The sequence below is a fragment of the Rhyacophila brunnea genome, unplaced genomic scaffold, assembly GCF_057557595.1.
Source record: "Rhyacophila brunnea isolate RB1 unplaced genomic scaffold, BYU_Rbru_1.0 scaffold_1, whole genome shotgun sequence".
NCBI classification, from domain to species: domain Eukaryota; kingdom Metazoa; phylum Arthropoda; class Insecta; order Trichoptera; family Rhyacophilidae; genus Rhyacophila; species Rhyacophila brunnea.
In genome coordinates, this window is record NW_028232751.1 from 52465272 (window position 1) to 52479156 (window position 13885).

A 13885-nucleotide genomic window follows, 5' to 3' on the forward strand; every position below is an offset into this window, starting at 1 on the left:
AGCCGCAGCATTTGATATTATTTATTTTTTCTCACGCAAGTTGACACCCACTGGGCCGCTGGTTGGCCACCCATGCTCTAATGTCTCCCGATAAGATGAGTTTTGGTCCAATACAATAATTATTTGTTTTGTTACGCCAAAGAAGTATAACTTCTATTTTTTTGTTATTTTTAATAAAATACTAAACTTAAAAACTTTATTAAAAGCTTCGATTGATCTTTAATTGCATTGACTGCATCTAATATAAGTGATCCGTTCACGTTGGCTAATGCGGTTACCTAAATGGCTTTAAAAAGATTCGAAGGTTTCCCTATGAGACATGTTCAGCAATGATTTTACAGGAACTTTGTTTGAAAACTATCCGAAGATATCCGGCGAGAAGTATGCCCGTTTCCGTTTTTTTAATTGGCGCGCGCGCGTTTGCCGTTTCAAACTTTTTCGAATTTCGAACGGACCGGCATGCAGCCGCGCCGGGCGAATAGTGAGACTGCCGTTCAGTAAGTCCCGCGAGACCGATCAGGCAGGTTGTGCCGTGTACCGATCTCCATTGTCCAACAGACATCCATCCATACGCGATCAGTAAGCCTGGCCATTCTTCCTTCGACAAGGGACGACAATTTTTTTTTCGGTTCTGTTTTTCCACCCTGGGAGCTGAGAAGGGCTCAACCATGAAGATAACGTGGCTCCTGCTGCTCGTCACGACGATTGCAGCTTCTGGCTCAAAAGTAAGTCCATCACTTGATATTTACACCTCTGAAGATGATGCTTTAACCTATCGAAACGCTTCCCCAATAAAGTTGTTGTCATTGTCATTCCATAAAAATATATATTATTATATACTTAGTGAAAATCATCTTGAAAGAACTAGACATATTTTTACGTGATTTCTTTTCAATCTGTGATTTTAATCGTGAATTTTTGCCTATAACTACAATTATTAATTTAAAATTTAGTGTAATTTTGTGTCATAATAGTATTTATTGAGATTTTCTTCAGATATCACGGAGATAAATTAGATTTTTTTTATTAATTTCTGTAAAATAAATTTATGACATTAAATTCTACCATAATGATATAAAATGTGTTTTGTGATATTTATTTTCTTACCAATTTAATGTAAAATAAACAGAAAAAATAATTATTCAAGGGTGTTCGATTTCCACAATATATTCGGTTTAAATAATATATTAAATTCGCGGATTAATGGTCAAAACTCCAGCATATTTTCAGTTTAAATTTTGAGAATAGTGTACAGCCAAAACATAACTATCTCGTTAATTATTGATAAAACTACACAATTCACTGAATATTTTCATAAAATACTTAGATATTTTAGTTAATGATTTTTTTATTTCAATCTGTGTCTGTTGCATAAATTTGTGTGATAAATTAACTGAACAGGCATTTACTTTTTAATATCACCATTCGAGTGGATTAAAACACGATGTTAAAGACATAATATGTATTATTAGGTAGGTATATACATATTATATAAATTCTTTTTCATGACGAGGAGTACATTTTGGTAGTTAATATCTGAATAGAAATTATTGTGACTCCTCACATCAGTGACTTAACCAAACTGAAATAAAAACTAAATTCCACTAATTCGAACAATGTGTCTTATTAATAGACTTATTTCATTTATTTTTTAATGTAATTTGTATCGCGATGATGACAGATTTCCTAATTAATCTTGTGTCAAGAGAGTAACTCTTCATTGTCAGCTAATTACTAGTAAATACTTGTAAGTAATTCATAATATTATGTAATACTCACAAAACAGTTTTAAGTCTGTGTTCCATGGTAATAATGAATGATACTCATAGATTAAACTTTTTTTAATAGACGAAATTAAAAAAAAAAAAGAAAACACGTAGAAAAATTTTCTTATAGTTCATTGATTTTTATAATATGGTTGATTTTTTCTTGTATGTATTGTATTATATATTTTTATGTATCGTGTACTAGAAAAATACATGACAGTGATATCAATAATTAAAATATTACTACGAATTTATGAATTTGCCCTATTTTTGTTTTGATCAATTAACTAGTTTAAGTGATATTTAGCTATTTTATTATACTTAATATAAAGTATAATACTGTCCTGCTAAGTAAAAAGACAGTTTTTTTGTTTTAGTAAAATGAGAACCCTAGTTTTAAACTTAATTTTCTCTTATACTGTATAAAATTATTGGATTGTTGTGACATAGACCTTAAATATATACTGTCTATTTAGAGATTATGTCAAAATAATTCAATAATTTTAGATAATATAAGAGAAAAGATAGTTTAAAACTTGGGTTCTCATTTCACTTAAATCAAAAACACTGTATTTTTACTTAAGGGCAGAATAAGTTCTACCATATACATGCAATCCGCCTGTATATAATATACGATCTAAACTGAGATGGAGATCAGTTTTTTTCTCCTGTGACAATGCTATAAATTGTTGACTACACCCACGTTTCCGTAATGCTTAAATCCCGTATTCTTCTCAAATACTGACAAAGAAAGCTCTGAAAAACCTTGATCTAGCAACATTACTTAGAATGCGGTTATATAAAAAAGATAACGCTACAGCAAATAATGCATCGTATGTAGTCTTTTTAAGATATCTTCTTGATAAATTACCTGGAAAAGAATATGAATGAATTCAGTGCAACATATTTTTAGAAAACGTAACACACAGCGGCGCACACAGAAAAATGGTTTTAGGAGGGGGGGGGTCCATTTCGAAAAAAATATTCATAATCATTAACTATTGATTTTAAAAACGGAGGGAGTGGGCGGGGTTAACAAAATCTAGCAGATACCACTGACTTCCACATTACCCCACTGACGACTTATAATTTCTGGTCACTTCAAACGTCGATTCCCGCACTTTTCCGGGTGCATTCCCCATACCCAGACACTCGCAATTTGAGACAAGATAAAAACACCGGTATATCGAATGTTGTTCACCTACGAACTATTGCATCCACAGGTGGTTATCAAATGCGCTTGGCTTAATGGTCATAATAAATATTTGTATCGTTAGTGTCCGTTTGTGTCGTCCGCGTTGTCTTATATTTTAAACATGCTGCATCGGAATATTAAAGCAGACATTAGAAGCTCCAGATATTTGCGCCAATTTATGAGTGCCACCGGTCTTTTAGTGGCCATAGACATTGCGTGTCGTACAATTCCGAGAGGAATGGGACCAACCTGTTCAAACAGGCAATAATTCATCCGGGTCACTATCTCCAGTCATGAGACCCTGACGAAAAATAAGAAGAAGTAATACATATTCCGTTTACCTAAGTAATTTATATTTTTTCGTTTCTGGCGGGTCCAGATCCGAAAACCCCCCTTTGTGTGCGCGTTTGATAACAAGATATTAACGTAGTTACCTACGTCCTACGCGAATGATTCGTGTTACATTACCGGTTAACATTATTATAAGTGCAATAATAGTATTAAAATCCGCAGAAAAAAACAGTGAAAAATATCAAATTGAGTATTTTCCATGAATCCTACATGTATTCAATATTTCAGTATACGGTGTACCTACTATTTCGAGAGTCAAATTACTGTACATAGGTACCTTAGACATATTACTACATATTAGGTATTAATTGTCACTGTACACTTACACAAACAGGAATCTGCAATTAACCGGCAATTCTTGTCAACTTAGCAATAGTTTGTGTGATATATGTATGTATATATGTATTTTACAACGTTTTTCTTAGCTCGTATTCTTATTTGTCCGGTGGTTCTTTGTCCGGTACAAATCTTGCAATCGATTTTTAACTAACTTCCCGACTAGTTAGACATTTGAAACTTTTAGAATATATCAGAACACAATGCCAATGCATTTTTTAATACTTTTAGCCACCTTTAAGTAGAATTGAATTCATTTTCAGTTAATTCTGTTTTGTATGAAAAGTTATTTCGAAAGAAATCCGTAATCCAATCCACTATTATTGGTTGCTAAGGGGTCCTAGCAACTAAATTATTAATATAATATACGTGCGTTACTAAGGAAATCAATATGATATGTCAAATTGACATTTCAGTATTATTTCTATCAAGTACATTTTTTTTATCGTTTAAGCTAGTCAAGTCAAGTTTATATGGTTCAACAGAAAATTATAAACGTTGTATATAAAAAGTTCTTTCTATCTTGCAATTATTTATATACCTACTCAAGTAAAAGTTAGCATCCACAATTTCCTAATTTATAGAGTAGCAGTGTCTGATGCCATTAGAATCCGTGGCTGGATATAAAAATTATTGTTGTTTTTGCGATGTGATGTCACGCAATGGCTAAACGTGTCGGGCGAATGGCTAACGCTGAGTCTTCATTAAAAATCATATTAATATAACATCCCCCCCCCTGTTGTCTATATGAACCGCTTAATAATGATAATGCTATTATTTTTTTAACACCTATCCAATATCCATTTCGATCCCAAGCGGAGTATAATATGAGAATTCACAGAGTGTAGGATTGTTTTTATGAGAAATAGATGTTAACCACTTGCTTAGCTTATTAGATCCATACTCTGGGTCCAAACACACATTGAATAAACAACTTACCTACTCATTTGTCAGACCCAGGATCCCACCCCGAAATCCACGACTTTATAAATCGACACGTTATCTCTCGGATACCGCAGTATAATTTAGTGAAAATTCGTACCTAAAAATTATTATAAAAATATTAAATCATTCTTTTTATATACTTAATGATAAATTCTATCTTATACCCACTGTAAATAGTTATCTTTTATATTCCTATATATATATATTATATTGACACGCAACGCTAAACTATATTTTGAAATGGCTAGCAAATCGTTAAGTTGATATACTTATTACTAGGCAAAGTGACGTCTTTTAAAAGTCTAAAGCATTTAGAGCGAACATCTTAGATTAAGGACACAGTCAGCGACACAGGCGAAATCAAATCTACTTTTTGCGGAACATACTGTTTCAAAAACTGGTGGTGTAATTAACTATAAATCGCTTATTAGCTACCCACGGGAGGTCATTTTGAATGAGTGCCACCGAAAAATTTATGTAATTGGCTTTATAATTTTACTGAAGAAACAGGGAAACGTATAATCTATATAATACAATACAGTGATGAGTGGTTTGGTCTAACAGCACATTTATTTAGCCAAGATATTCGCCCCTTTCTTGCCTTCGTTTATCTTCTACCGTCTAACGAGAATAGAGAAGATAATATAGAATGTAAACCATTATAATTATTAAATTACCTAATTAACGTTTCTGTTATTATACTTACTATTTCGTATATTTCCTAAAAAATAAAGTTTCGTTATATTCATACTTAGGGAATTGAAATCTAAATTAAGATTTTTTTTATGCAAAAAATTAACACTCCCAAAAACATGTTTAAGCCATATAAGCGATGGAGCCATCTGTTGTTTCCCTATCAACATCGATAAAAGAATAATATTTAGCCCTATTTCGCAACAAACAATTAACTTTTTCTCTTTTCAGTGTTTGTAAGAGACTTGTGGACCGAGGATCATTTTTTGCTAATTTTTCATATTATGTTAAGGTTCGCATCTATATAAGAATGTTTTCTTCAAGATCTTCGGTTCAACCCAAAGATCTTGAAGAAACATTTTTAACCATTTAGATTAAGCTTTTATATATGACACTACTATTTTTTGTACTATCGGAGAAAATTCATGATGTAGGTTTATCTCACTTAGCTCGTCGACCCGCCACTATGGGCCCCCAGGATAGAGGCCTGTTAGTCCCCCCTTTTCCCACTGTGGGGGTGATGGTGTAGCTACTAAAATAAAAATGCCTTCATGTTATAGCGTAAAAGAATATTTTTTGTACACTAATGACTAAACCATTATGATTTAGAATCTAAATTTAGATTGACAAATACGTAAAATGATAAACAATTGTATGCAAGTAATCAAAGTTGTCATTGGCATTCTGCAATTACTTTTATTTTTACAATCAATATATTCAATATCTCATTCAATAAAGCAATCAACGCAGAAGATAATATGTTTTCCATACTTACCTACTGATAATTAAACCCAAGAGTACAAAAACTTCAAGGAAGTATTTTAATTAAAAAAATTGTGTTTTATGTAATCGCTCTATCATTATTTAATCTTTATTCTAATTCAAGTGCATGCATACAATGCAATTAAAATTGTCCATAGAATAATGAAGGCATGTAGTACCTACAACTTGTACGAATTTCTATTTTGATGATCGTGATGAATTATGTTACCAAGTGATAATTTCAAATGTTTTCTATTTAACGAAAAACTCTGTAATTTCGATGGTCTTTTATAAAATATTTATTTCTAAGTGTTACTGTGTAACCTTTGTTGATTTACATTTACACAAACATTTTTTTTTGTTTAAACATGACACCGTGGATTTTAAAGAATGTAACTTATTAAACGAAGTATGCAGTATTCTCTAGATATTATAAAAATTGCAATACGATTCATACGTCCGCGAAGTTCACTCAACCCATTTATTTTGCAAATTTTACAAACAAGTGGATTTCAAAAAGCGCAGCATAGTTTCAAACAGTGCGAGAAATTTTCCAAAAAATACATTAATTTTATTATAAATCATTTTTAATTTAATAATAATTATATTACTAGCACACGGAAAAAAAACGTCCGAGTTCTTAATCTTTTATCGAATGTAATATGTAATTAAAATGTGCTCATTTTTTGACCTGCACAAAATAGGTTGCCAACCCTTGGTCCCACGATTTTTGACAGTTATATAAAAATATGTATTTTTGACGTATTTTTGCCTGGCAATCGCGGTTCGGCCGTGGCCTTTACTGGCACTGTCAAAGTTTATCACATTTTTTTTGACAGATAGTGTTTTATATTGAGTTAATCGCGACCGAATTATGTGTATAAAAAAATTACATAAACAGATAAATGGAGCCAATGGAAATTAATGTAATAATTATAATTTTAATATATTTTGACTTAACACATATTTTATTGTCGATAAAAATATGTCAATTAGGTGTGTATTTGTTTAATTATGGCCATGAATTGTTTGTAATATAGGTACCAAATAATGGACAATATCTGTCATGTTATACTTTAGATAAATTATTACGATATTTTAATAATTTTAATTAGGAGCTTAGTTGTTCAATACTGCATAATAAATTAATATACTATTAGTTATTTATTGTAACACAATGAATTATGGACAACATAATTACATAATATATCAGTAATCATCATTTGAGCCACTCCATTGCTGGATGAGGTCTTCTTACAGTCTCCACCTTTATTGGGCCTTAATTATTCATTTACATACATGTACTTTCACTAATCTTCTTATCTCTTCGTTCCAGTGTCCTCACGGTCGCTCATTAGCTATTTTAATATGTATATCTTGGATTCTATTGTTTGCTCACTTACCCATTTTTTGTTTCTTGATCATTGCGCGTTATACTCAATATGCACCCCTTTATACCGCGTTGTGTTGCTCTTTGCTATTTAAACTTATTTTGTATTTAAGGGCTAAGATACGCGGCGTTGCAAGATGCCGCGCCGCATTGATGCAGATACTGTCAGTTTGATTTTCCCAGATGTTCATAGACAATGCAATGCAGATCTGGCAGGCAACTTGCAGCGCTGTGTGTGTTTGCCCGTATGTTAGTACCTAGCAGAAGATCAAATTGATTATACTAAACTATGCACTTTTATAGATATTGCGTATGTCACAATTCAATATTTTATTCGTCGTCCGAGTTCCGGAAAGTTGAATCAACTCAGTAGAATAGTGACATTATAATTTATTATTAAAATAATGTACTTACTTCAATAAATGTTTAATAAGGGGGGAAAGGCGTATACCTACAGGTAATTTCAATCAGTTCAGTAAGTATTGTGCAATACATTTTCAGTCACTATTTGCGATTCTAAAATTACCTGAACATTTCTCACATACGATATCACTTTCATACTTCCGTTGTTAATTTCTTAATACTCGTACCTTTTTAATTATTTCAGTAAATTATTTTTCTTTACACATTTAATTTTTGGAGCGATTGGTTTAAAGCATACCTACTATATTATATTATTAACATAACTAGGTATATCCTAATTTTACAGTCTATGCACTCTTTACGATAGCATACATTCAATAGTAGGTACATAAAGGCTATCTGGTCAACGGTACAGTAATCTCAAGGAATCGTGGCGAAAACTGCATTTAGTTCAAGAAGTCAACAATTATTAATCTTTCACGGGTTCCATAAATGAAATATCTACATATACCTACGTACTTTGCCACAAAAAACACAATTAAAAATATTTGCGTACGGCGTCTGAATAAAGGTTTGTCTCACAGATGTTGAAAAAAACTTTCACGTGAGTTTAGCATATGAATATATAATAATATATAATAAATATTATAATATATAATAATATTATATTATAATAAATATAATAATATATATAGTGGCAAAAAAAGAATTAACAAGAACTGGGAATACTGAACTAATTGTTCATACGAACTCTCATATTTACTTTACGCCTTGTTTTTTTCATACATACAAAAATGGCATTGACTTCAAGTGAATTCGTTTTCAACATTTTTTATAGGAAAACTAAATAAGACAAGAAATACGATACAAATCTGGGATTTGCTTGATGACATTTTTATATTTTGCGTACGGAAATTTAATTCGTATCATCACAAATTATACTTATCCTCGGAAACTTGTGTAAATAATTTATCCTTTTTAGCAATATTTTTATACTTACGTATTTATTTACTTAGTCATAGTATTTTTATGCTACAAAAATATCGAAAACACTTTATTGTATACAATACTAAATACATCCCACAAGATTTTAATAATTAGATTCTAGCTAGATACTTTATTACATACCTAATTTTTCTGTTCGATTAATTTAATTTATATTTTATTAATACAAAATAAGCAGAACTGTATGTACCCGAACTTAATAATATTTAGTAAATAAATTAATATTATGTACCTATTAATTATACACCACATTATTATAATTAGTGATCGGAGTTAGTTTCGCCCAGTACTGACTTCATTTCTCTTTTTAAGATATCCTTTGTACCATAATGTTCCTTGCCGAAGAATCTGTTAGGTATATGGTACGCAAGTGGAAAGAAATTATTACCGAATTGGTTACCTACATAATATTTATTTGAAAATCTTCTTGATACATATTTATGATATATTTTTAAAATTATATACTATATCAGATATTGTATACATACAGGTTTAACCTAACAATTCTACTATCCAGTCATAGGAAAACTAAATAGATAGTAATATAGATAAAAATATTATTGTTTCTTACCATCTTTGCAAAACGTCATCAATTCATTTATAATTTTTGATAATATGTTATAGCAATTGCATGTATCATAATATTATCTAATTAGCTATTAATTGTGTAATGTATTCATATAATATATATATATATATATATTATTAAGACCGCATGCGTCCAAATAAAACCTTCAAATGTCAACCTACTTATGTATCCATACAAAGTTAAAAAAAAACAAATAATTGGATTCTTATATCAAGAAGATATCAGTTTTATTTATACATTATTCAAAACATTATTTTACAAGCTGATAAATAAATTAAATAATTAATATGGGAAAAACTGTTTGCTTCCCAGACAATATTTTTTATTATTATTTACTATTTACCATCCACTCCATTCAATGTTCTAGACACCATACATTAGTTGTATTATTCTTATCATTTAATTTATTTGTTATAGTTTATAATATCATCATTTTTTCCATTTTATAAACTTATGTAACATGATATTACGTATACTTTAAAATGCAATATAATTAATTGTCAATAAATACAATGCAAATTATCTTTATATACCTACTCATATATTAGTATATTACATTGCGTTTTCATTGGCGTGCGATATACCTTATTGCAAGGTACGTACTATTGTGTTTATTATTTTATTTTATCTTTATCATTAAACATATATTGCAATTGTTGTTTTAGAATATAGATACACTGAATCATAAATACTTAAATACACTGAATGTTTATTATTATTTATTATTCGACCATATCCGATCCTAATAAGATCATATGGGTCTCCACAGAGTAGAGGTTTGTATTAACAGATTTTGTTTTTACGGGAAATGGATGTCAGCCACTTGCTCAGCCTATTAGGTCCATACTCACAAATTGAAAAACAATATGTGTATTTGCCAGACCCAGGATTCTAACCTGGGACCCTAATATGGACGACTAATATTAAATTTATTTGTTAATACCGAAAAAAATTTACCTAAAAATATCAAACCTGTTGATAGAGAATCAATGGAAGAAGTGTCATTAAAAATATTGTAAATTTTGTTTACTTACATAAATATTTACGTATTCTAGAATGCAGTTATTTAAATTAGCGTTGTCGTCGTCTGTCATGTGAAGTTTTTTAAAAACATCCTGAGTACTTCACCGTGACATCTACCGTTCTCCAACCTCGGAGGATAGGAAAAGCCCATGGTCGCATCATTTCCTTCTAAGCCAGATTTACGTGGCCTATATTAATTACTAATATAATTCATTTTATTTACTTTTTATCCGTGGTGGAAGACCAAAATATTAATTAATTAAATAAATAATCAATTTTTCAAAGGTCAAATTAAAAATCGATTGGACAGATGCTATTAATGTTGCTATAATATATTTAATTAGGTAAAAAATATTATTATTTAGTATTCATCACAATTCTATGCTTGGTACTCGCAGTTTAAAATATTTACCTATTTATGGACTTATTATTAATATCATATAATATGCGCTCTATCACCAAGCTTATGCACATATTAAAATAATTATTAAGAATTTGTTATCGCATAATTATATTATATTATCTGCGGTGAGAAAAAATTTCTTTCATAATAAACAAGGTGTTAAAAAATAATACATTGCGGCTAAAATCACAAAATAAAAGTTTTTCAGTTGAGATGGCTCTAAACTTTTTCAATTGAAATTAACCTCCGCTCTCAATATAATTTAAATTTAAAATATATATCGTCTAAGATTGACACCTAGTAACCTTCTAGCATAATGTTGAATGTCAGATATGAGGTGTCAACGTTAGAATTTATCTATATATAGCATTCTAGATATTATGCTTATGTAGGTACAAGATTTTAATCTGTATAACCAATCAAGTTTTATGAAATTAATTTAATATTTGATATTTCTCCATAACCAGTAATCAGTTATTACCACTTTTTATTAGCTCGTATTCTTGTCTGTCCAGTACACATTTTTTTCTTGTTTGTCCAAGATCTGTATTGGACGATTGAAGATTTTTAACTAACTTTCCGACTAGCTAGACATTTGAAACTTTTAGAATATATCAGAACACGACGACAATACATTCTTTTAATACTTTTAGCCATTTTAAGCAGAATTGAATTCATTTTCAGTTAATTCTGTTTTGTATGGAAAGTTATTATTGTTGGTTGCTAAGGGGGTCCTAGCAACTAAATTATTAATATATACGTGCGTTACTATGGAAATCAATATAAAATGTCAAAATGACATTTCAATATTCTATATTTATTCAGTATTTCTATCAAGTACAATAAAAAGTTTTTAATAATACATAGAATTGTCAAGATTCAACAGAAAATTTTAAAACGTGGTAAATAAAAAGTTCTTTTTATATTGTAATTATTTTAATAAATAATGTTGTACTATATATGTATTTTAAATTCTATCATATACTTACTTTATTTATTTTCATCATTATATTGGGTACGATGGCTTAACGATTTCTAAAATAAACTTCATTGATAGTACTCGTATCTAAGTTTTTAACATGCTTTGGAATCTTTTGGAATTCCAGGGAATTATAGTATACGAATACATCACTATTAATCTACTAATCTAATTATTTGTTAAATCATTCTAAAAACAAGTGAATTAATTTGAATTGTTTATAAACCATTTCTTTTATTCAACGAATAATTCACAAGATTTGAAAATGTACCATTCCATATATTGAGCATACATAACTTGAGAACACCTCAGATATATAGGTACGCACTAGAAAAAAATACATAATGAAAAAAATACAATGCTCGACGGGATTTGAACCCGTACCTATATCCACTGGTATCGCGCCATTATTAATTAAGCTACAAGCCTCCTACCTAATTGCAATAATTTAAACTAGTAGGTCCTACGTGAAATGCTTAACAAATTGCGTTAATATTGACTATCGGTTTTTGTGTTTTAAATCAACGAATACTAATTACCTTAATAATTACTAACCGACGTCCGGCTCTCGCCTTTTTTTTAGTTATAACGTCTACTTGCTAACAATTTTTACGATGGATTTGAACCCGTATATCAACTGGTATCGCGTCAATATGCTTTAACCAATTATTACTTTGGACGCTGAAGATGCACCAGGTGCGTAATGACCAGGCGGCCGATCGATGTAATTAACTTGTTTTCTAAAGGTGGTAATTAAAAAATCATTATCTAGTCAGCAGCGAATGACTGCTAGCCTACTACCTGACTACGAGCCTCCTACCTAATTGCAATAATTTAAAGTGTAGGTCATACATGAAATGCTTACAACCGATAGTCAATAATAACGCAATTTGATAAGCGTTTTTTTTTCAAATTTGATTTTTTCCGGTCTAAATTTTAACACCTTATAACTAAGATTTAATAAATACCACATATGGATATCTATTAGTACTATTATATTCCGTCGCCTTTTTTACAACATAATTAAATTTGTAACAAGGCTTGACGTGTCATTGTGTGATTAACACATGAAAAAATGTGTGTTTTGTGAATTTCATTTTAGTTGCTGAGCGATTTTATATATTGAGTGGCAATACTTACTATACAGCATTACTCATTACATTACGTTCAAGTTCTGCTCCAGTTTCTAAGCCTAAACTAGAGCTTATGATTCCTTTTTTCTTCGTTTCTCGTGATTCGAGAATTCGGCATTAATACGATGTTACCTCTTGCCGATTTTCCCCCATTTCTTAGCTCTTCGGCCGAAGGAGTGGAGTGCAACAGAATCAAAGTCAAGCCCTTTTTTTAACCGAGGAATTAAATTTTAATAAGAAATTCCATTTTTTTTAATTTCTGTTGCGGTCGGCAGCTTAGCCTAGCGACAATTACTTTATTTCTCAAGAATCTCGTTGATGGTTCTCGTGAAATGAGAATTATTTTCTGGTTATTTCTCGAGAATTCTCTCGAAGAATCTTGAGACAAGATTTCTCGATGCCTCTAGTCCAGGGGTCGGCAAACTTTTTGACCAAAAGAGCCAAATTGGTGGCACAATGGTAAAAAAAAAAATTCCGGAGCCATACGTATATTTTTATAAATATGATTTATTTAAATGAATTAATTGCATTTATAATTATTGTTTATTTATTAAGTGAAGAAGATTTACCGAATAAATATATGTAAATATATGTTTTTATTGTTGAAATTATAAGTAAATATATTTTTTACAGACTTTGATTTACTTATAATTTCACGCATTCCTTTAAACTAGTGAACAATGACCTTCCTTGCATTTCTTTGGAGAGTTTCTGTATGTTCGGTATGTAACTTGTAGTTTAAATTTCGGGCGCGACTCAAAATTCTCATTGGTCATTTAGCTTCTCTAAATGTTATTTATATTGTTTATGTTTGAAAATGATTCTACACATACATATTGTGTAGACTAGAATATGAGTTCGGAAAGCTATTCCATGTATTAAACATCGTAGTACCTTATGTAGATCTTTTAGAGCGCTCCACTTGTGTTGTGAGATTAATTGCATTTTTCTC

General features: G+C 30.3%; 1 protein-coding gene across 2 annotated transcripts in view; it reads left to right on the top strand.

Annotated features, from left to right (window-relative positions):
- Positions 1-447: 447 nt before the first annotated feature.
- trol (terribly reduced optic lobes) overlaps positions 448-13885 on the top strand; it is a 602293-nt gene continuing 588855 nt past the window's right edge. For both annotated transcript variants that reach the window (XM_085947167.1, XM_085947174.1), the window contains exon 1: positions 448-725. In XM_085947167.1, coding sequence (XP_085803293.1) covers positions 669-725 — 57 coding nt within the window. In that variant the 5' untranslated portion in view covers positions 448-668. The remainder of the gene's footprint in view (positions 726-13885) is intronic.